General features: G+C 33.0%; 1 protein-coding gene across 1 annotated transcript in view; it reads left to right on the forward strand.

Annotated features, from left to right (window-relative positions):
• Positions 1-22,500, forward strand: part of LOC137629580 (hemolymph clottable protein-like) — a 69,559-nt gene that overhangs the window by 26,369 nt on the left and 20,690 nt on the right. The window contains exons 11-22 of the mRNA XM_068361022.1: positions 503-687; positions 2,698-2,866; positions 4,799-4,990; positions 6,919-7,104; positions 8,471-8,676; positions 10,119-10,209; positions 14,017-14,124; positions 15,575-15,703; positions 17,289-17,391; positions 18,051-18,184; positions 19,730-19,836; positions 21,419-21,590. Of these exons, the coding sequence (XP_068217123.1) occupies positions 503-687; positions 2,698-2,866; positions 4,799-4,990; positions 6,919-7,104; positions 8,471-8,676; positions 10,119-10,209; positions 14,017-14,124; positions 15,575-15,703; positions 17,289-17,391; positions 18,051-18,184; positions 19,730-19,836; positions 21,419-21,590 (1,782 nt within the window). The remainder of the gene's footprint in view (positions 1-502; positions 688-2,697; positions 2,867-4,798; positions 4,991-6,918; positions 7,105-8,470; positions 8,677-10,118; positions 10,210-14,016; positions 14,125-15,574; positions 15,704-17,288; positions 17,392-18,050; positions 18,185-19,729; positions 19,837-21,418; positions 21,591-22,500) is intronic.

The following is a 22,500-nucleotide window of genomic DNA, read 5'->3' on the forward strand; positions in this document are numbered from 1 at the left end:
CTAATTTTATTATTCATTCTTCTGTCATCTGAAATGGCTTTCTTCTTTAAGATGTTATATTTTCTATTGAAAATGAAGATCTGGCTTAACTCTAGATGTGTCTTTTTAATCAGTGATTATTATTCAATCGTGATAATAGAAATTGATAGATGTATATTGATATGATCATAAATATACATATATATATATATATATATATATATATATATATATATATATATGTATATATATTTCTACATTTATATGTAAGCAGTTATATATATATATGCATATATATATATTATATATATATATATATATATATATATATATATATATATGTGTGTGTGTATATCTATATCTACATATATATATATATATATATATATATATATATATATATATGTGTGTGTGTGTGTGTATATCTATATTTATATATTTATATATATGTATATATATATATATATATATATATATATGCATATATATGCCTTCAACCATGTTTAATCATCTATCCTTGCAGGATAAAATTTTGTCTTCTCTCAACGAATTGTCCACTCCTCCAAACAACTTGGTAACTTCGATGGACACTGTGGTCCAAATCGTTTCGTACTTTTCATATGCGGAGATTGACTCGTTATATGAAATGCTTCAGAAGAAAGTTTTATCAAAGGAAGAAGGGGAAACGCTTTCAGCGCAGCAAAATGTGTAAGTTTGAACTTACGTTTTAATTTTTTAGCTCGTTATTTTTATTTGCTGTTGATTAACTGCCCTGCGCAAATCGTAGTCTCGTAAGCAAAGATAAGAGATTTTATAGATCGATGTACTGATTTTGTTACTTTCTATATTTTTTTTTATTCGATTTCTATGGGTTAGGATTTGTCAAACATAAATTGACCTCCGTTAGTCATGTAATGGTATAATGCTAATAAACTGACCGTGATTAGAGCATGCAGTATGTCCTGTAGTGTCCTCTCAGTACTTAGAACTAATTTAGATACGATAGTTTATTTTAAAGGGCTAGTCCTTCTCTAGCAGAGATGCAGTGATTTTACCCTTCATTAGGATCATCTAGATTTCATTTTCAATGTTGAAACTAGAATTACTATCAATGACTCGAACTTAGGCTATCCGATTGTGCTTGCTATGGGTAAAGTTCGTTTCCAAGGGTATAGTTTATCACAGCCATGATATTGGCAGGAAAACCAATATCTAAAATTGAAGGTAAACTTAGTCTCCTAGAACACCTCTATTAAGATATGCTGCTGTGCCAAATGAGTTCAAGGTATCAATATTAAAAACGTGCCTTGTGAGGAGATATCATTACGGGAACATAATACATCCACTACCCTAGCTAGCTCATTAATTTTGTGAAATATTATAAGATCTGGATTACATGTCGTTTCCTGCTGAAGAACATCCCTTCCCTGCCAATACCTGACACCTAGTGGGAGTCGATTATTGACTACCAATTCTAATGCTTCTTTTGAGGGAGGTCCTCTTCTTACATCATTACAATCACGACGATCTTCTTTAGAAATATATTTTGCTATTTTAATGAAGGTGCTGTCAAAAGACCTAATGAAATATCTCACAAAGTTATAGTGACATGACAATTCCTGACAACGGCCACACACTCTCTCAACAGCATCTTGGAGGGACTAATCTTCATCATTCATGAAAGTACCACATATGTTGAAAACTAAATCCGTAGACGTCCCTTACGAGCATTTCTAAAGCTATGTTCCAATGCTTGCATCCCCAGCGTTAGTACTTCTGATTCTATATGCATGTTGCATAGGATTTTTCATAACTCTAACCATCGTTTGTATTCAGATCTTTCCAGACAATACCCACTTGCTCATAATACTAGGTATGCAGTTAATTCTTATAGTCATGCCCTCTCCATCTTAAAGCTCAATACTACACAGTATACTAGAAGTTTTATTCCAGCTGTGTCCTAGTTGTAGAATGATTTCCTAATCAGGCAGTAACTTCAACAGTTTAAAATTGCAGTGAATGTCTTTTATGCTGAACAGGCTAACTCAAGTCTTTTTTATAGGTCATATATGAAAAATCGATTTCATTGTTACTGTTCTTAAAATATTTTGTATTAATTGATCATTACTTTTCTTTTAAGTTATTTATTTCTTTATTTCCTTGCCTCATTTGGCGTAATTTTTCCTGTTGCAGCCCTTGTGCTCATAGCATCCTCCTTTTCTACCCAGTAATAATATGTCCACAAGAACAATGAATTTGTGAGCCCAGATCTACACCAAAACTGTTAAAGGGTCATCCATTGCATTCAATAACCAAGCTCACATTAGTCAGACACCAAACAATTAGCGATGTGCCCCCCTACTGATGATGAGTGTAATTATCAAAACACCATGGCCACCTCCTTGTTTGCCCACCTTGCTTGCATACTGCCATCAGTCTCATTATAAAATATTCAGCCGCATCAGCGGTGTGTTCGTGCTACGCTAGAATAGAGAGAAACATTAACATTTCATTTTGCACATTTCTAGGTAGTGTTATTTGTTTTCACGAGTAAAAAATTAAAACTCCTGATTGTGTCCATATTATTCAATTGATATATAGACATTCGATGATAATTATGTAATATCTTCACACACAAATCTGGATTAATACATGAATTAAGAAAGCCTGATAATTTCAGTGACCCTGCTATTTTTTCATTATTAATTTCTGTTTCAGTGAAAACTTCAAAATGGCACTAGTGTTAGGTGGAACAGAACCTGCAATAAGATATCTGCTCGATTTACTGGAAGATGATGTCGCAAGGAGAAGTGATGACTTTGTGTTCTTCTTCTTCAAGCAGATCGGCATGACTTTGAAGGCGCCGAATCTTATCCCAAGGATTTTGGTAAGAAAGAGCTTCCCCAGCAGTTTCTATATTCTAGAGTGCAGACAAACAACCAGAGTTTTGTTGCCATTGTATCTCAGCCGGTTCTAGTTTTAAGATATTTGTAATATATTAAGTTTTACTTTCTGTTGCATTCGTAGCTTTTCTCTATTGTAAATGAAGGACATCTTTTCTCTTGATTTTGCTGTATTAACAAGTTTCCACGCTGCGAAATATAAAAAGATATTCTCATTTAACTTTTTCCTTATTATTCTCTACTTTTCACCAAAATCCGTTGTGATACTAGATAAAAAAAAAAAAGAGACTAGTCAAATATTTTGATTACTATGCAGCTTTTTTTAATATATATGATATTTCAATTTTCATAACCTCCTTCAAATTTCTAGTAGTATTGCAGAGGTCTATTATTATTATTCCTGGTACCCTTTTTCCCTTAGTCTAAATAGAGTTGAAGAAAGGTAATTTATATGGAAATAACTGTTGAGAGACAATTTAACTCCTACATGAATTAATAATGCTAACTTTGAAGCCATCCCAATGCTTTTCCAATAATTTATTTCAGCTCGACTATGCTTTGTCCTCTATTGGGTTTTATATTCTATCTGAAATACGATAAGATAATAAATATGAATGGCTTTACTTGTGGTCTGATAATGAACTCTCGGTATTTCAGACATTTTGCATTTGCAGTATTATTGCAGTATATCCTTATAAAATGTAAAAATAAGATGTAGATTATTAGATTGGTCGTGCAACTACCGTCTTGATATAACGAGAAAGGATTGGTCGAGAATATGATCCTACCTATCAACTGTATAAAGAGTTTCTACCTACCCAGACCACTTGTCTAAAAAAAAAAAAAAAAAAAAAAAAAAAAAAAACACAGGTAAAACAGACATGGCCTAAGAAGAATTATATCAGTGAAGTTTTTTTCAATATTTACCTAAATCATGTGTTTATAATACCACAATCACATGATTTTTTCTTATTGCAATCTGGTCTCCCAAATCCAAATGTATTATTTCATAGTATTCAGATGAAGATTTTTTTTTTTTTTTTTTTTTGACGGAATTATTATTTTACTGCTTTTTGGGAAACTTAAATAATGCAATGTATGATTCGTTATTTTGGTATTCTGTCACCTCTTTTTCACTTTCTATTGTCTTTATTGCAACCAATTAAAATGTGATAATTCTGTAATATTATTTTTTTTTTTGGGGGGGGGGCGGGGGCTTATAATTGGATTACGTATGTAGGTAATGGAACCTTTCAAGTACTCTACCTAAAATTTTATTTTATTTTATTACTTTAGTCTACGCTTATATTTCATCCTTTGTCATAAACGTGGTGTATTGTAAAGAAAATGTACCCATCTGCCTAATAGCACGGAAGACTAGTGTATTATGTTGATATTGCCATTTTTTTCAGTGTTATTATCCTTTCACTGGTGTTAGCTTCTAAGTTTAGTTACTTAATTACTAATTTTTGGTTTCCTCTTGGGGTATATGTGTAGTGGGCACTTGTATGTATAATGACAGTCGGCAGTGTAATGGGGTCGCAGTGGGTTGTTAGCCCCTGCTAGATAAGTAGGCAAGGACATGGATTGTAGGCTAGGTTAGGTGGAGTCTTTTAGGTTAGTGGTGTTCTTGTGTTGAGGTTTTGCAGAAAAACTGACCACCAGAAAATGGGAAGAAAACGTTTTGTGTGCACGAGGGAGGAACTGGCTGCTGATATACAAAGGCTCCCTCTCATCCATTCTTCCGTCTTTATTGATCATTATTTTCCATATTTATGGAAATACTGAATTTACAATAACCACTACGACCAATATCTCCCTACCAATAAGTTACAGGCTACCACTATAACTATCATCGTTCCGGACTGCATTACAACTCCTATTACCATTCTTTTCACAGTATTTGTACTTCACAGCAACTGGCAACCTTTATGTCCTGGGAATCGGGAGAGGACCTTGCAAAGACACTGGCACTCACTACGGCTGCGTCTCTATACGGCAAAGAGAGAAGAGTAACCAAATTCAAAAACACTGCTACACGAGATGAGACTTGCACTATGGAAGAACTTGCTGCCTTTTTCATTCCCTACTTGGAAGAGGGAATTCAGGTTGGTTTTAATGTGTTTCTTTTTAATCAGTAATTGTTTCATGCCTCTGAACTATATGTCATTATAGCTACCACTGCCGTACAAAGAAAATTTGGTCTTATTGAATGGTAAGGGCCTTGATGATATACTATGCTTGATTTATGATTATTCTACTGCTATTGGGTATGTATTTGAGGAGTATGTAAAATTCAAGGATGTGGTCATAAGTTCAGCAAAGTGTTTGTTGGTATAAGAGTGTACGAAGAGTGAAAAGGATTACCAGAGCAGATGTACGTCAGAGAGTGAATGAAGGATGTGAAATATTATGGGCAGTGAAGGGAGTGGTAAAGAATAGAGGGTTAGGAATGAATGTAATGAAAGTTCTGTATGAGAAAGTGGGTGCACCAACTGTGATGTATGGATCGGAGTTGTGGGGAATGAAAATGATGGAGTGATAGAAATTGAATGTGTTCAAGATGAAGTGTCTGAAGACTATGGCTGGTGTATTTTGATTGGATAGGGTGAGAACAGGTGTAAGCGAAGAATTAGCAGCTAGAATGGATATGAATGTCTATGAGGTGGTTTTGTCATGTAAATAGATTAGAAAGTAGCCGTTCTGCGGGGGAAAAAGTATAAGAGGAAGGCCTAGGTTTGGGTGGAGTGAAGTAAGCTCTAGGTGATGGAGGATATTTGTGAGAGAGGCAAAAGAGCCTTGGTGACTGCTGAGGTAACAGCAGTAGGGGATTCGGCACATGAAGCTTCATCTGTGGTGGATAACGGAGAACGGTGGGCTGTGACTCCCTAGCAGTACCAACCAAACTCGGATGAGTCCCACATTAGGCTGGGAGGAGCTAAGAGAAGAAAAGTTCCCTTTCGTTTTGTTTTTTATGTTGGCTACCCCCAAAATCGGGAGAAGTGCCTTGGTAGATGATTACATTCATATACTAATAATCACTGAAAATAAATCATCCAATTTCTTTCTTTTATCGTTCATATCAATATACATTGGTGCGTGCTCTTGGTTTCTGTTCCCTCTTATATTCTTACTCTATCTCAGATATTTTTCAACTTTTTTCTTCAGTCTCTTTTCGCTATTATTATTATTATTATTATCATTATTATTATTATTATTATTATTATTATTATATCTGTGCGTGCATATATATATATATATATATATATATACATATATATATACATATATATATATATATATATATATACATATATATAATGTGTGTATATATATATGTGTGTATATATATATATATATATACACAATATATATATATATATATATATACAATATATATATATATATATATATATATGTGTATATATATATATATATATATATATATATATATATATATATATATATATATATAGCGCTTCAGCTGAAAAAATAGCCCACTCAGGAAAATGAATAAGGAAATATATAAACTACAAGAGAAGTAATGAACAATTTAAATAGAATATATTAAGATCGGTAATAACATTAGAATAAATCATTCATTTATTAACTATAAAACTTTGAATAAACAATAGCTAGAGAAGTAAGATAGAATAGTTTGCCCGAGTGTACCCTCAAGCAAGAAGAGTCTACCACAAGACAGTGGAGGACAAGAGAACAATGGTTTGCTTTTGGAGTGTCCTTCTCCTAGAGGAGCTGGCTAAAGTCTCTTATATTACCAAGAGGAAAGTAGCCACTGAGCAATAATTACTGTGTTGGGTAATCTCAATGTTGTCAGGTGTATGAGGGCCTGTGTATATTCATATTGGCCTTTACCTAGTCTGTAGTATTCATTAATTTATGCACCATATTAGCTTACTATAGGCGCAGCAAAAAGCTGGTGATTTGATAATTCGGGAAGAGTTTTATTTCTGAATTCGAATTTAATGGAACAAGAATTCTGCTCTATAACTCAACTTTTTCCCTCTATTTCCAGAATGTTTCCCGTGTCACATGGCAGCGTGTCATATATATCCAAGCACTAATTAATACTGAGACAACTTACACCCTGGAGATTCTACATCCGATAATCCTGGGCATTGAGGACGAACCTGTATACCTAAGAACGACGGCAATTGCTGCACTTTCGTCGCATCTGCTGCCTGACACAGCCTCAGAAATGGTAATTTAAAGTCTCTCATGATTTTAACCCAGTCTTTAGAATACATACTTGTGTTACATAGCAATTTAGTCTATCAAAATTGTTATTTATAATATCTGGGAATGGTAGTTTAGTTACAAGGTAACAAATTCTTCCTTGATCATGGTTTAGTGTCTCTGAATAGTAATCAAATATTTGGGGATTTAAAGTCTTGCCAAGTTATGATTCACATTTTTGGAAAATGATGATTTAGTTACCTGATTTAATGTTTTAAAGGTTTTTTGAGTAGTAGAAACAAGACTCAGGCTATTGTACTGCCTCACAATGTCTTAGAGACCAAACATATGTAAAAGTGATCAGCACCCAACTCCTTTTCCACCTAAGTGAAGACCAGTGAGGAAAGGGGAAGGAATTCTTTTGGTTCAGCAGGTAGACCTACGGGTCACCCAAAGTAGCTACCAGGTTATTTAGTCACAAAATGATATTCTAATATCTGGAAATGGCAAGACAGTGACCTGGTAATTTGTGTCTCGCCAGGTTATACTTTAGAGTTTCTGGGAATAGCAGTATATTGCGCTTAGGTATTCAGTCTCACAATCTTAAGAGTACTATATTAATTTAGAAGCCCAATAAATGGTAGCTCTTTGTTTCAGTGTGGGGTAATTTTTGATTCCTAGAATTAGTAATTCAACATTTTTGGGGTTACAATAAAAGTGGTTGATTTGTCCCATGTTAATTTAAGCATCTTAGATGTTATAACTTATAAGTCCCAAGAAATGCGATCCATAGATTCCTATTAATTGTAAATTAGGATTTTTAGTCAATTTGATGTAAGTGCTATAGAAAGGGCAACGTTTTATGACAATAAAAGATATTTTATACGCTTGATAGATTTAATCTAGGGTTCTTGTTCATTCTTTGATTATTTATTTTGATTTTTTTTTTAAAAAGATGCAGTTCACAAAGCCGTACCTTGCAATAAAGTAAAATTTTATGAACATTCAGATTTAATGTTGATCTTTGCAATAATTGCAATGCTTATCAACTCCTTTGATTGTTGGCAATGAATAATACATAATTGTACTGTTTTCAAATTATGAAAAGAAGAACAGTTACAGTCTCACATAATTGCAAAATAAAGAACATTTGACAAAGCACTCCGAAAATGATCAAACAAAAAACCCAAAATGGAAAATAGAAATATTTATCAACCATCTGTTCCAGACTAACAAAAATCAAGTTTTGGTATAAGCTTCCTGTCGCTATTCATCAGTAGGAAAAATCCTAATCGAGAGTCAATGCCTGCCAAAATTGCATGAAATAGCAGATACAGAATCTGATGTTAACCGTGATTATTCCTTTATTTAATCCTTTCAATCTCAATCAGGTGTTCAACTTACTTACGCCACTGATGGAAAACACAGGAGAAACTCCGGACGTGCGTGGAATGGCATTCCTTGTCTTGGCATCATGGCACCCCGGTCATAGCTGGTGGAAAAGAATGGCACTTTCCACCTGGCACGAACCATCACTTCGTTTCGCTAATCTCGTTTCTTCGACAATCGAAGGCATTGCCAACAGCGATGGAGAAAGGTACGTATTTTGCTTGATATGATCCTGTTTCCATTTAGGCTTTCAGTTATAAATTTATTCGAACCTGTTTTGATATTCTATTGTTCCCTGTGAGATTTGGTCTAAATATTTTCTGCCTCCTTGGTGTTTTTTGCTTGATATGTTCTTACTTACCACTAGGATCTTATTGATTTTTTTTTCTTCTTCTTTTTTCTCTTGACCTTCTTTGGTTACTTCTATGCCTAGCCTACACGTGAATTATTTCTTGCTCTCTCAAGGCTTTTTAAAATGTTGGTTTCCTATAAGTTTTGCATAGAAATCCTATTACACTCTTTGGGTTTTTGCTTGATATTATCATCTGTTGTTCTTGATCGTTGTTTAGATATTTTCTTCCTCCTTGTGGTACTTTGTTTAGTAATTTCTTGTTCCCGTCCAGACATTTGCTTAGATAATCCATTTACCCTCTTGACCTTGATTGGTATTTCATTAACTTCGAAGGCTATTAGTAGATATTTTTCGTTCGCTCTCTGGGCCTTTAATTTATATTCTTATAACCCTTCTGGGATGTTGCTTCAAATGTTTCACTCATTCTTAAGATTTATTTTATTTGTTGTATTTTCTTGTTTCCCTGGTTTATTGTCTTGTTTCTCTGTTGTATTTTCGTTTTTCCCTTTTGTATTTTTTTGTTTCCCCTTAGGCCTTTATTTGATATCATTTGCTCCCAATGGACCTTTGCTAGATGTTTCTTGCTACCTTTGATTCTTTGCCAATCTTGCTATATATATATATATATATATATATATATATATATATATATATATATCGTTATTCTTAGACCTTTCTTGTTTCCCCCTTGTCCTTAGCAAGATAAGAGATTTCTAATAGCTTATCCATCTAAATAAATTTCTTTATCGAATTACTGTTTTGGGAAATTTCATATTGTTTATTACAGACTATGTTGTGCTTATAGCAAGTTAATTTTTTTATTGTGCTTGTTTTGATTTGGATTAAACTGCTTTAGCCAAATTTTATATGCAGATAAATATCAAACAGATTCTATATAGATTCCTGTTTTGGCTACATCAAAACATAAGTTTATTTACGTTTCTCAAAAATTCTTCAGTATTTTGTACTTTTCTCCACAAATGAAGACTATGAGTAATTTTTTTTGTATTTACTGAATTATCTTTATTTTGTATTCTTATTTGTATTTTGCTCGAATTTCCTAATCTCTTTTAGCTATATATATATATATATATATATATATATATATATATATATATATATATATATATGTATATATATATGTATATATATTACAGAGGCAGGTAATTTATCACTTAATTTGTTCTTTGAACTTTCTTCATAAATTAACATATCCATAATTATCATTATAGTCTGTGTGTTAATCATACTTTCGAGTTTCCCTTCATTTATCAATATACATTCTCTTTCTTATCCAGGAAAGAAATGATGTCCCGAATAGCCTATTTGGCTAAACCTGCCAAAGGTTCGTCCATCAGTTTATCAACAAGCTTCTATCTCGATAATTGGGTAAGTTTTATGTCAGTATTTCTATATGATTAATATACCTGAAGCTTAGAAAGACCTTGATATGCCCATGAATGAATTCAGTGTGTTTGAAGTCGAGGTTATCATTAAAAAACTCAGGAGATAGAAAGCCCTAATTACGATGTAATAACTGCTGAGATGATAGTGGCTGAAAATTAAGTAACTCCCAGAATACTTAAAAAATTATTTTGTAGAATGTGGCATGAAGTGGCAAAACCTGATAAATTGGAGTTAGGAGTGTTGGTGAAAATGGCAAAATAAGGAGACCTGACTGGTTGTAATAATTACAGAGGCATCACACTAAGTTAGTTGTCATGAAAATATGTACTATGCTTATCCTAAAGAGACTAGAGAGAAAGATTGACGAAAAGCTGAGAGATGAACAAACAAGATATGGCAAAAGTGGAAGTTGTACTAACCAAATTTCTATTTTGAGGCATGCTGTACAGCAATGTGGAGAATATAGAAATCAACTTTTGATGGAATTTGTGGCCTATGAAAAAGGCTTTGATCGTGTGCACCGGCCAATTTTGTGGAGGGTCCTGCGTTATTGTGGAACTCCTCTTAAATATGTGAATTTGAGTTGAGTACTCCAAGGGAATGTGTTGCCATATATATTGCTTATCCTCCTCATGGATTTTGTAATGCGTAGAACAGTTACGGATGGCGGAGAAGGATTTGACTGGATCGGTAATAGTAAATAAGCAGACTTAGAGTATGTTGATGATACTGTCCTTATTAGCAGACCACCACAGGATTTGCAATGTGTGCTGACCAGAACGCATGAAATATCACAGGAGGTTGGGCTCAAGATAAAGAGAACAAAGACAGAGATAACGAGAACGTAATATGCAATGGTAGATGAACTATCATTGGAAGGAGAAAGGATTAATGAGGAATCATTTAGATATTTAGGACCTATGATCCCAATACAGGGTCTTTAGAATTAGAGTTTAATGAAAGATTGAAAAAAGCAAATGAGTCAATGGCTAGGTTAAGTAAAATTTGGAAATCAAATCGCCTGAAATTACAGATACAAAACAGGCTATATATCGGTTTAGTGAGACTAGTGTTACTGTGTGGACATGAGCCATGGTATGACAATGAAACAATCCCCAACAGATTTAGTTGATTTGAGAACAAAGCCCTCAGAAGAATATTGGGATTTAAATGGCAGGACAAAATTAAAAATGAAACTAAGAGAGATTGCTCGAGTGCCTTATGTGGATGAGGTCATGGTGAAGGGTAGATGGAGATGGTTTGGGCATGCTCTTCGCCCTCACCAAGAGTGATTAGCTCACCAAACTTTCAACTGGACTCCACAAGACACTAGAAGAGTTGGAAGACCCAGGCCTACATGACTGAGGACTATGAGACGTGAATGAGAAGTACTGAATTAAAGCTCAAGATAGAGACGACTGGCGAAATCTAACCAAGGTCTTTTGCGTCAATAGGCGTAGGAGATGATGATGGGGATGATTTCTATCTAATTAAGCCAATTTTATTTGTTCAAAATGACCTATAAACACAATATTTTTTCACAGGATTTTGTTTTATCATTTTCACATTGTGTAATTTTCTTATTAAATTTCATACTGTCCGACAAATTTCCTCTGCATTAAATGTCGAATTCCCTCTATATATCCCACACCATTTCCATCTTTTATCTTGAATGCTCCTTTGAGTTTCATGAATATCAAGAACCTTCCTTTTTATTACCGCTTTTACCCATCTACAGTGTGTAGGACTTTGTTAGTCGTCTTTTATCTTGCCTCCCAACATACCATCGTCTTTTCTTCCTACATGATCGAACCACTTCGAACACTCATCCATTCTTTCACTTACAGGTATTCTAGCCTTCTTGCTATGCCTTCCATGTATCTCTATGTTTGTTACCCTTTCATTTATTCTTTCATGAAATATACTAACTAACAGTATATCTCAACAGCTTCAATTTCTTTTTATTCGTAGTCAATTTCACATTAACATATCTATCAAGGTAAAGGCGTTCAAGTGTACTATAATTCATATGGCTTCCTCCAACAAAGCAAGTCTCTTCCCAATCTTTTGCACACACCCTTCATCCTTCCTACCAAAACTATACTCAAACTTGCACATTCTATCACACTATTATTTTTCAAATACCTCTATGAATCAGTTGCTTCCATCCTTCCACAATCCATGTAAACACTCATTGCTCCATGTGCTTGTGTATATTTACCTTTCGTAGCCTTAACCTTGCTAATATTTAATCTAAATTTTTTCTGTTGTTCCTCTTTATTATCACATAATCAGCATTGTATTATCTACGATCGTCATATATTTCAAACAAGTTTCACGACTATTGTTTTAGTTCTTAACTTTGCAACTACATCTAATGTCCTTTCTGTACTTTCCAAATTGATTCTTCTACAAAGATAATAGATTGCTTTCAAGACAGCACACCCTTGTCGTAGATTAAAACACTTTCCAATTGCGGTAGCCTATTAGAAGCATCCCTGCCTGGCAATCTGCTGGTCTGGAGTTCGAGACACACTCAAGCTCTATAGTTTCTTGTAGTGTCTGCAACCTCACCATCCTTGTGAGCTAGGGATGGGGAATTTGGGGTAGCTTATAGCTTTACCTGTTGAGTCATCAGCAGCCATTGCCTGGCCTTCCCTGGTTCTAGCTTAGGTGGAGAGGGGCTTGGGTGCTGATCATATGGAAATATGGTGTCTCATGGGCATTGTCCTGCTTGGGTATTTTCACTGTCCTTTGCCTCTGCCACTCACAATTAACCTTTAAACATGTTTTGATACATGTTTCACTACAATTACATGAACTTTTAATTGCTCTCAAAGGCTTAATTTGCTTCTTCATACAAAACTTTTTGCTCCGAAAGTCCTTAGCTGACCTCTCACCTTATATTTAATCCATTCCCCCTTTTTCTCTCTCATTTTCCTATTGACTACTTTATCCATTCTCCATTAATCTCGTGCAATCTTCTCTTCTATCTTCCGTATGCATTTCAAGTATATAATCAGTGTCCTTTTCAATATATTTCTCTCTCCCTCACCCTACTACTCACAGTTTTATTCCCTTATCACATCCTCCGAAAAACCCAAATGCTCCCTGCTTAATCCGCATCCAGGATTTAACACATTCTCCATATACCTTTCCGGCTTGCATTTCTTAAACTCAAATCAACTTTTCTTCCATTTTATCCTCACATTATGATCCATCATATCAAATATACTCGTCCTAATTACCCTCAGCTAAATTTTCACCCATTTCTTCTAAACTTGAACTACCATCTTCCAAATATTTTGCTTCAATCCAATAATGATCAAATATAACATTAACCCGCCCCCTCCTTTCACCATTACAACCATCATTGCACCATCACCTTGGCTTTCACCCAATTCCGTAGCAACGCATAGTCTAACAGACCCTTTGCTTCAATATATTCTATTTTCCATGTATATTCATGAATATTTATCACCAGAATGTGTATGTTTGTGTTATAAATGAATCCATATACAATTATTATTCATTATCTGAATTGCCGAGTCTTCACGTCTGATGTAGTTGTTATTATTATTATTATTATTATTATTATTATTATTATTATTATTATTATTATTATAATGTCTAGGTATGATAAAATCTATATTGACTGTGATATTTTGATGTTACCATATTTAAACAAATTACTCATTGTGAATGATGATCTTCATTTTCATTGGTCGTAAATCTTTATTATTACAAGTTTATGACCTATCTCTAATTCTATTTCCTTGGTTGTTACAGAAAGACTTGAGCTTGGTTTGGTTTGCCAACACAGGAGGAATCATACCGACGCATATTTTCATAAATTACGAGATACAAAGGTTACGTGGATTCTCTTCAGCAATGAAGGTAAGTATTGGCTTTTTGATATTTAAGATTGAATTGTATATTATTATTATTATTATTATTATTATTATTATTATTATTATTATTATTATTAGCCAAGCTACAAACCGAGCTAGAAAAGCAAGATGTTATAAGCCCAAGGGCTCCAACAGGGAAAAATAGCCCAGTGATGAAAGGAAATAAGGAAATAAATAAATGATGAGAACAAATTAACAATAAATCATTCTACAAACAGTAACAGCGTCAAAACAGATATGTCATACATGAACTATAAAAAGACTTATGTCAGCCTGTTCAACAGAAAAACATTTATTGCAACTTTGAACTTTGAGGTTCCACTGATGAATGATAGATATTGTAATAATTTCTTATGTGAAGAGTTAGAATTGGGAAACGGCTGCTGTCAGCATGTTTCTATTTGTTAAAGAAAATGTGTAAGTAATTATTAAAGTTCAATTTGTTCATAAATTGGCAGTGTATTTTTTCCATTAGTGCATGCGCCTTTTCCATTCAGAGAAGCTGTCTCTTGCCAGTGTTTCCATTCTTGATTTATTCATATTTTGGGGATGAGGTGACTAACCTAATACTAGTGACACATCTCATTTCACCAAGAACCACTTGTGTAATTTACTTTATAAGTCGACAGAGAATTGATGCTCTATGCGGTTCAGGAATTGAACCCTGGAACTCTTACTGCTGAGTCTGAAGCCAGCTTATTAATAGCTAGTCCAAGAGGGTTTGTTGTGTGTGTACATATATATATATATATATATATATATATATATATATTATTTATATATATACATATATATATTATTTATATATACATATATACCCATATATATATATATATATATATATATATATATATATATATATACATATATATATATATATATATATATATATATATATATATATATATATATATATATATATATATATATATATATATATATATATATATATATATATATATATATATACATATATACCCATATATATGTATACATATGTGTGTGTTATTTATATATACATATATATACAAAATATACATATACATACATACATACATATATATAAATATATATATATATATATACATATATATATATATATATATATATATATATATATTTATATATGTATATATACGTGTGTGCATTATTATATCTATATATATCACATATACATCAATATGTTTGTATGGATATAAAGATAGGTAGAGAGAGATGTAAATACTGTAGATATATAAGCATGTATATAAAATGTCTAATTGAGAGGATCTTATGAATCAGTTCATATTAAAACATTTTTTTTTTCTGTGTGTGTCAGGAATCCTGACTTTGAACGTTGTCATTCGGCGTTAATTATAGATTTTAGAAATAGGATCTTCACATTAAGAGAGTAACGGCCTTCATTAAAATAACACCATAACTTTGTATCTTTGCAGATTGCCATGTCGCAAGATGGCATGGACTTCTTCCTGGAATTATTGAAACAATACAGAGATCAGTTCTGGTACGGAGATGGGCGACCTGCTGGGGGACGCAGCTTGGTTGTCAGAGCATTCGATTATATTGTAAGTGTGATAACAGTGAAGCATTTTCACAGAGTGAATTCATTCCATCACATTCTGTCATTCTTCTAATTGTGATGATTTGAGGGATAGTTCATCTTATCGTCTAGCTGTCAGCATCACTATTTTTTTTTACCAATTTCTTCATTGGCGCTTTTTTTTATATATAATTGCATTGGGTCTTAAAATATGAATGTACGAAAAAGGTATACATAAAGATTGGGTAGAATGTAAATATGATGAATGGTATCATAAGAAATGTAATATTCTGTATTGTATCAGTTCTAATGATATCAAGATATGGTATTTTAAGAAATGCAATTTCCTTCATGGCATTAGTTATAATGATATCAGGAAATTTAAGTAGCTGTCATAATTGTTTTGAATACCAAATGAACTTGAAGAAATACAGAAAACAAAAATTGTTTTGAGGTAAAAAATTAAGCTGAGCGATCAAGTGATTGATAGAAAACCAAGATAGCGATTTCGAATAAAGTTGTAAAACTTTGAATGTAGAAATAGAGAAAATAACTACAACATTGAACATACAGGAATAGGAGCCTCGCGAAAGAGACTTTGCAGTGTCCCCTTTAGCCTTCAACTTTATATTCATTCCCGCTCAGACTCGTTAGTGCCATTAGTGTCTGCAACCTTACCATCCTTGTAAGCTAAGGTTGGGGGGTTTGGGGGAGCCTATTGGTCTATCTGCTGAGTCATCAGCAGCCACTGCCTGGCCTTCCCTGGTTTGGGGAGCCTATTGGTCTATCTGCTGAGTCATCAGCAGCCACTGCCTGGCCTTCCCTGGTCCTAGCTTGGGTGGAGAGGGGGCTTGGACGCTATATACCGTCTTGCTCTCCAGTCTCTTTTAGCTTTTGCTTCACACTGCAAATATGAGGTTTTAATGCCCACCCCTACCACATCACCAGCTCTTAAAACAGATGTTATATGAAAATAAATCCAAAGGGGATTTAAGAAGATATTAGTTCAGAATAGCATTGACCTCGGGAATCATGAGCGATCAAGGATGGGTCAGAGCGAAGACTGAATATTTTTGGAATGGGAATATGTGACGTTGTCTCTTCATTATTATTATTATTATTATTATTATTATTATTATTATTATTATTATTATTATTCGCTAAGCTACAACCCTAGTTGGAAAAGCAAGATGCTATTAGCCCAAGGGCTCCAATAGGGAAAAATAACCCCGTTAGGAAGGGAGACGAGGAAATAGATAAACTATAACAAAGGTAATGAACAATTAGATAAAAACATTTTGATAACAATAACATTAAAATTGATCTCTCATATACACACACACACACTCATATATATATATATATATATATATATATATATATATATATATATATATATATATATATGTGTGTGTGTGTATATATATATGTGTGTGTATATATATATGTATATATATATATATATATATATATATATATATTATAAATCTTCGGAAAACAATAAGAAGAGAGATAAGATAGAATAGTGTTCCTGAGTGTACCCTCAAGCAAACGAACTTTACCCCAAGACAGTGTTTTTTATATATATTTTTTCATTTTCTTCTTTACAGATGGAACTTGGGGTTAACGTTAAAGGGTTTGCAACAAGTGCTGAGTGGTTCTTAAAAAGTGGCGATCATTTCCTCCATGCAAAGACTGTTGAATTCTTTCAAGGTAAGTTTTCCATTGAATGAAATTAATGTTTGGTGAGGGGAATTCCTCTTGTAATTAATTATAATTTTTATAAATAATCTTCTATAAGTTTAAGTTTAGTTTTAAGGTCTTTTTCCTTCATAAATTTATATTTTTCAGAATTACAATAATGTTGAAAATTCGAAGAAATACAGAACCTTAGCTTCGAAGTTTCCAGAACAAAAAAAAAATAGGGTTATAGTGATTAATATAAACTACACCAAAATTTATTTTAAAGATATCCATTGTTGAATAGATAATTGCGGTTATATGACTGATACACTTAGAATAATTCTTTATTATCATACATGAATTAAAGTAGGTAGTTGTTAAATCTGATGCTTGAAGTACATAAGTTATTGGCTTTGTTTCTCTCCATATTTAGATGGTTAAAAGAAATTCTATTTTCTAAATGTTAATCTTACTATTAGAACAGTAATATTCTTTAACAAGTCATGCTTAAGCTTGAATTTCAAACATTCAAATGATGATTAATATCGTAATTTGAGAAGTAAAACAAGTGTATATTTTTGTAGAAATAGTCGAGCGATTAAAATGAGCAACAGTCTTTTTCAGGGTGCGCTTGAGAAGCACTAAATCAGTATTCAAGCAATTAAAACAAGTACTGGTCTTTTTTTCAGGGAGAATGATTTTTGGCTTTATCCGTGAATTCCAGAGGTACATACCCCAAGTACTAGATAAGCTTCGTTACGACAAATCAATTGACACGACCTACGCCTACCCCACTGACTTGGGAATCCCATTCATTGTACAGGTAAGATGTCCCAATTAATGTTCACCAAGCAACGATCCTGTTCCTTGTACAGGGGAAACAGACCTGGAGTCTGTTCACCATACCAGGGGATTCAATAACCCAATAACCATAGGATTTTGTTCACAGTACAAAGTGCTAAATCCTGTTCATGATATAGGTAATCAATGTTCCACCAAGCAAGATCCTGTTTCTTGTACAGGTGAAACAGACCTGGAGTCTGTTCACCATACCAGGGGATTCAATAACCCAATGACCATAGGATTTTGTTCACAGTACAAAGTGCTAAATCCTGTTCATGATATAGATAATCAAAGATCCTGTTCCTTGTAAAGGTGAGACAGACTTGGAGTCTGTTCATCATACTAAGAGAGACAATAACCCACTGACCATATGATTCTGTTCACCCTCCAAGGTTTTGTATCCTCTGTATCCTGTTTATGATATAGTTAACAATTTAACCCATCTGTAGCCTGCAGGTACGATGATATCTCATCATTTAGTGGATGCTATTTATAAAAATGTAAGACTGTATAGCCTACTAATAACGTGTGAGCCATGCTTATTCTGCAGGTTAGATGGTATCCTCACAACTTGGAGTTCCATTTCTGGTTGATATACTGCATTGAGAAAGGAAAAGATGAGGAAAGGTTAAACGGTGAAGAGATATTTTAAATAGTAATACTTTATTCTTAAATTAACTAATCATAGAAGAGGGGATTGATAAACGTGTTGGAAAGAACAATGTTTTAACTTGCATGTATGTCATGCATTAGATCTTTTATTTAGGTTATATATTCAAATTTAATGTCGTTTGAAGCTATGATTTAGGTGATCTTTGTTAGTTCCCGTCAAATGTGTTGTATAGTTAGGATCAAAGGAAGTATTGATTAAAATAATTATAATAATTAAAATAGTAATAGTGATATACTAAATCATTAAGATTGAATAGACTCTATGGAGAGAAATTAATATATGATTCCAGTTTAAGTATGAAATGGTTTGGGTAGGTTTATTCATGATAGAGAAATAAAAGGTTTATCATTCTACCCTAATGTATGAACTTTCTAACGTGTGGAGATTGTGTTTAATCAGTCAATACCAGTCAAGATAAGGTATTGTAAAGAGATCCCAGTGATTTTATGCAAGTCCTTCATTCAATCGCCTTAGATCAGTTGCTTTTAATGCAATGTGCAGTTTATTACCCAGAACAGTCAAAGAAAGGGGTTTCCACACTTTTCGTTCCTCTGTACCTTAGGCATTCTTATGGATACCTGGGTACCCCTAAAATTAAGGCTAATAAAGAGAAACAATTAAATTGAGATTCTGATATAATTTTATTATTCAATCTCAATGTAGATTTACCTCATGCACTGGTTATTCTTTGAGATCCAATGTACCCCCTGAGGAGTAAAAATGTACCAAAGGGAGTACATGTACCCAAGGTTGATAACCCCTAGTCTAACAGGACATAACATAGAATTACTTTGGATATATACACTGGCCTGAACTATGTGGCATCATGAATTTATTGTTTATTCATAACAGTACTCATCGCAGAAGGGCTACAGACTCACGAGCAGTACCGAACCATTACAGGATTCGGACTCATTTAGCAGCCTAAACCGTAAAGGAAATTTCAATTTTATATTTCAGTAAGTTTATATTGCGTTCACTTTACCGCCTGGGGTAATTACAGTATATCTAGCACTTGACCTCATTCCACATTTTGTAGGTGAATCAACCCAAATATTTCCCCTAAATGTTATAAAAAAAAATTTGTGAATAGGTCTCTCTCTCTCTCTCTCTCTCTCTCTCTCTCTCTCTCTCTCTCTCTCTCTCTCTCTCTCTCTCTCTCTCTCTCCATTTTTCTTCATCCATAAAGACTTTTTATTCTTATAACTATATCCTACATTTTAATTTCTCTTTCCCGATCATCTAACTCTATCCCATCACTTGAACTTAAGCTGACCATATCCTCGTAACCAATGGATTCCATATTCGTGGATGTAAAAGTTACATAGATTCGTACTCATAATTGCTCCTGTATAATAACTGATATCTATTTATCCCAATTATGAAATCAAACCAGTAAAGGATTCATTCGTCATTTATAATTTCTAGATAACAATTCCATCATAGACAATGAGAATCTTAGGAAACATTGTTTTCATTGCAGTTTCACCATGAGGTTTATGGAAAGTATTTCTTGTTTTTTAGCTAGTAACGATGATAATAATAATAATAATAATAATAATAATAATAATAATAATAATAATAATAATTAATTAATTAAGATTAAGAAAGACATTACTGTCATAAATTACAAAATAGGTGGTAGTTAAAAACATTTTGCTGTCTGGTTCATAAAAATACTGATTCCATCGTTCACCAATGTTGTAAATTCAACGTAATTTTTACATTTTCATATTTCATATACTTTGCCTGTTTTGATATTTTACAATTCTACTACATAATTTGTTAAGAGGAAGAACCATCTGAGTTTTGTGTTTTCTCTTCTGAGGCATTTCCAAAATGGTAACATATTTGTGAAGGAAAATAAATTCATAAACCTCTTGATTGTATAACGTTTCATCATCATTTAGGACTGTTCATCTCGCAATTCTGAAATAATCATCAAAACCAAACAAATTCCCTGTTAGAACATGTGGTTATTTGAGTCCATAGGTGGTGGGCGTCTATAAGAGATATGTTATATCTTTCATGACACTAATTTTCTCTCACCAGACGCTAGATAAGCTCAAAGCAGCTTATCAGTCGTCTTGCCCATAATTGCAGAATCTTCCCCAGTCACTTCTATTTAAGTAAATTTCCTCCTGCTCAACCTCATAAATGGTAAAACCCCTGTGTTTTCCTTCAATCTCATACGGGGTCTTCTACCAGCTGACATCCACTCCAGGAACAGCTTTGGGAATATCTACCGCCCTCCATCATCTTGACATGCCCATACCATCGTAGTTGACCTTTTTCTATCAGATGCAGACTACTGTCAATGCCAAGCTCTTCCCTGATATCATTATTTCTCATTTCAAGTCTCGTGGCACCACGTCTTAAGCGAAAGACTTATCATTTCTGCTACTTGCAGTTGGCTCTTGATCCTGGTAGTTAGGACCCACATCTCATGTCCATACATTAAAATTGGTCTTAATATTGATGTGTAGATATGCTAAGTGATACTATTTTATGTAAAATATTACTTTTTCAACTTCTTTCCAGATTCAACCAGGAGACGGCCATCAGTACGAAATCATTAGTCCCCTGGTCGGAGGTTTCGGTGGGAACAGGAATTCGCAGCGATATGAATATCAATTTACCTGTCGAAGCTCACTTTGCCGGGTTATTCCAGACTTACCAAGGACTTTTAAAGATCATACTCCCACGGAACGATGTAACTCAGATCCCTTCACAGTTATGACATATTGATTTGCAATATTTAAAGATAATCAGTAGAATGTATTTTAGACTTTTCAAATTATTTATAAAATATACTTACAAAATATTTTTAGTCCAGTATATAAAACAAATTTGATTCAAACACCTTTGCTAAAACGAAATATTCAATATTTAAGAAAGAAATATTAACTTATTAATACATGTGTTTCCATGTCACCATAAAGTTAACTTGAAAAATTTTATGGTGAAAATTTTGAGTTGAAAATGAGGGCAAGGTGGTAAGAATTATTATCTGGGCTTCACTCTTAAGAAATTCATATCATTCAGTGGCTTTCTTAATATCTTTAGAAGAATTCTAATAAAATAATTGAAATAATCCAACTTCCTGATATATATATATATATATATATATATATATATATATATATATATAAATATATATATATATATATATAAAAATATATATATATATATATATATAGGCTATATATATATATATATATATATATATATATATATGTATGTATGTATATATACACTATATATACTATATATATACTGTATATATATATATATATATATATATATATATATATATATATATATATATATATACATACATACTCTATGAATATATGTGTGTGCATGTATGTATGTGCATTTGGTGGTTTTGTAAGTATGGCTAAGTACATAGATATGAATTCATGAACATTAATATGTATGAAATGAAAGCCTTATAAAATGCTTAAATTAACTGGTTAATTTAACTTAGTAAAATCAATATAAGAGAATAAATCGATTAGTGTGATCCGCATTGGTGTGGTTTAGGAAAATAGAAAAACTTAGAAAGGATTTTACGAGAGCAGGCTTGAAAGACATTTTGCTGAGAAACACCCACATACCTA

Source organism: Palaemon carinicauda, chromosome 37, assembly GCF_036898095.1.
Source record: "Palaemon carinicauda isolate YSFRI2023 chromosome 37, ASM3689809v2, whole genome shotgun sequence".
In the NCBI taxonomy this organism is placed as follows: Eukaryota; Metazoa; Arthropoda; class Malacostraca; order Decapoda; family Palaemonidae; genus Palaemon; species Palaemon carinicauda.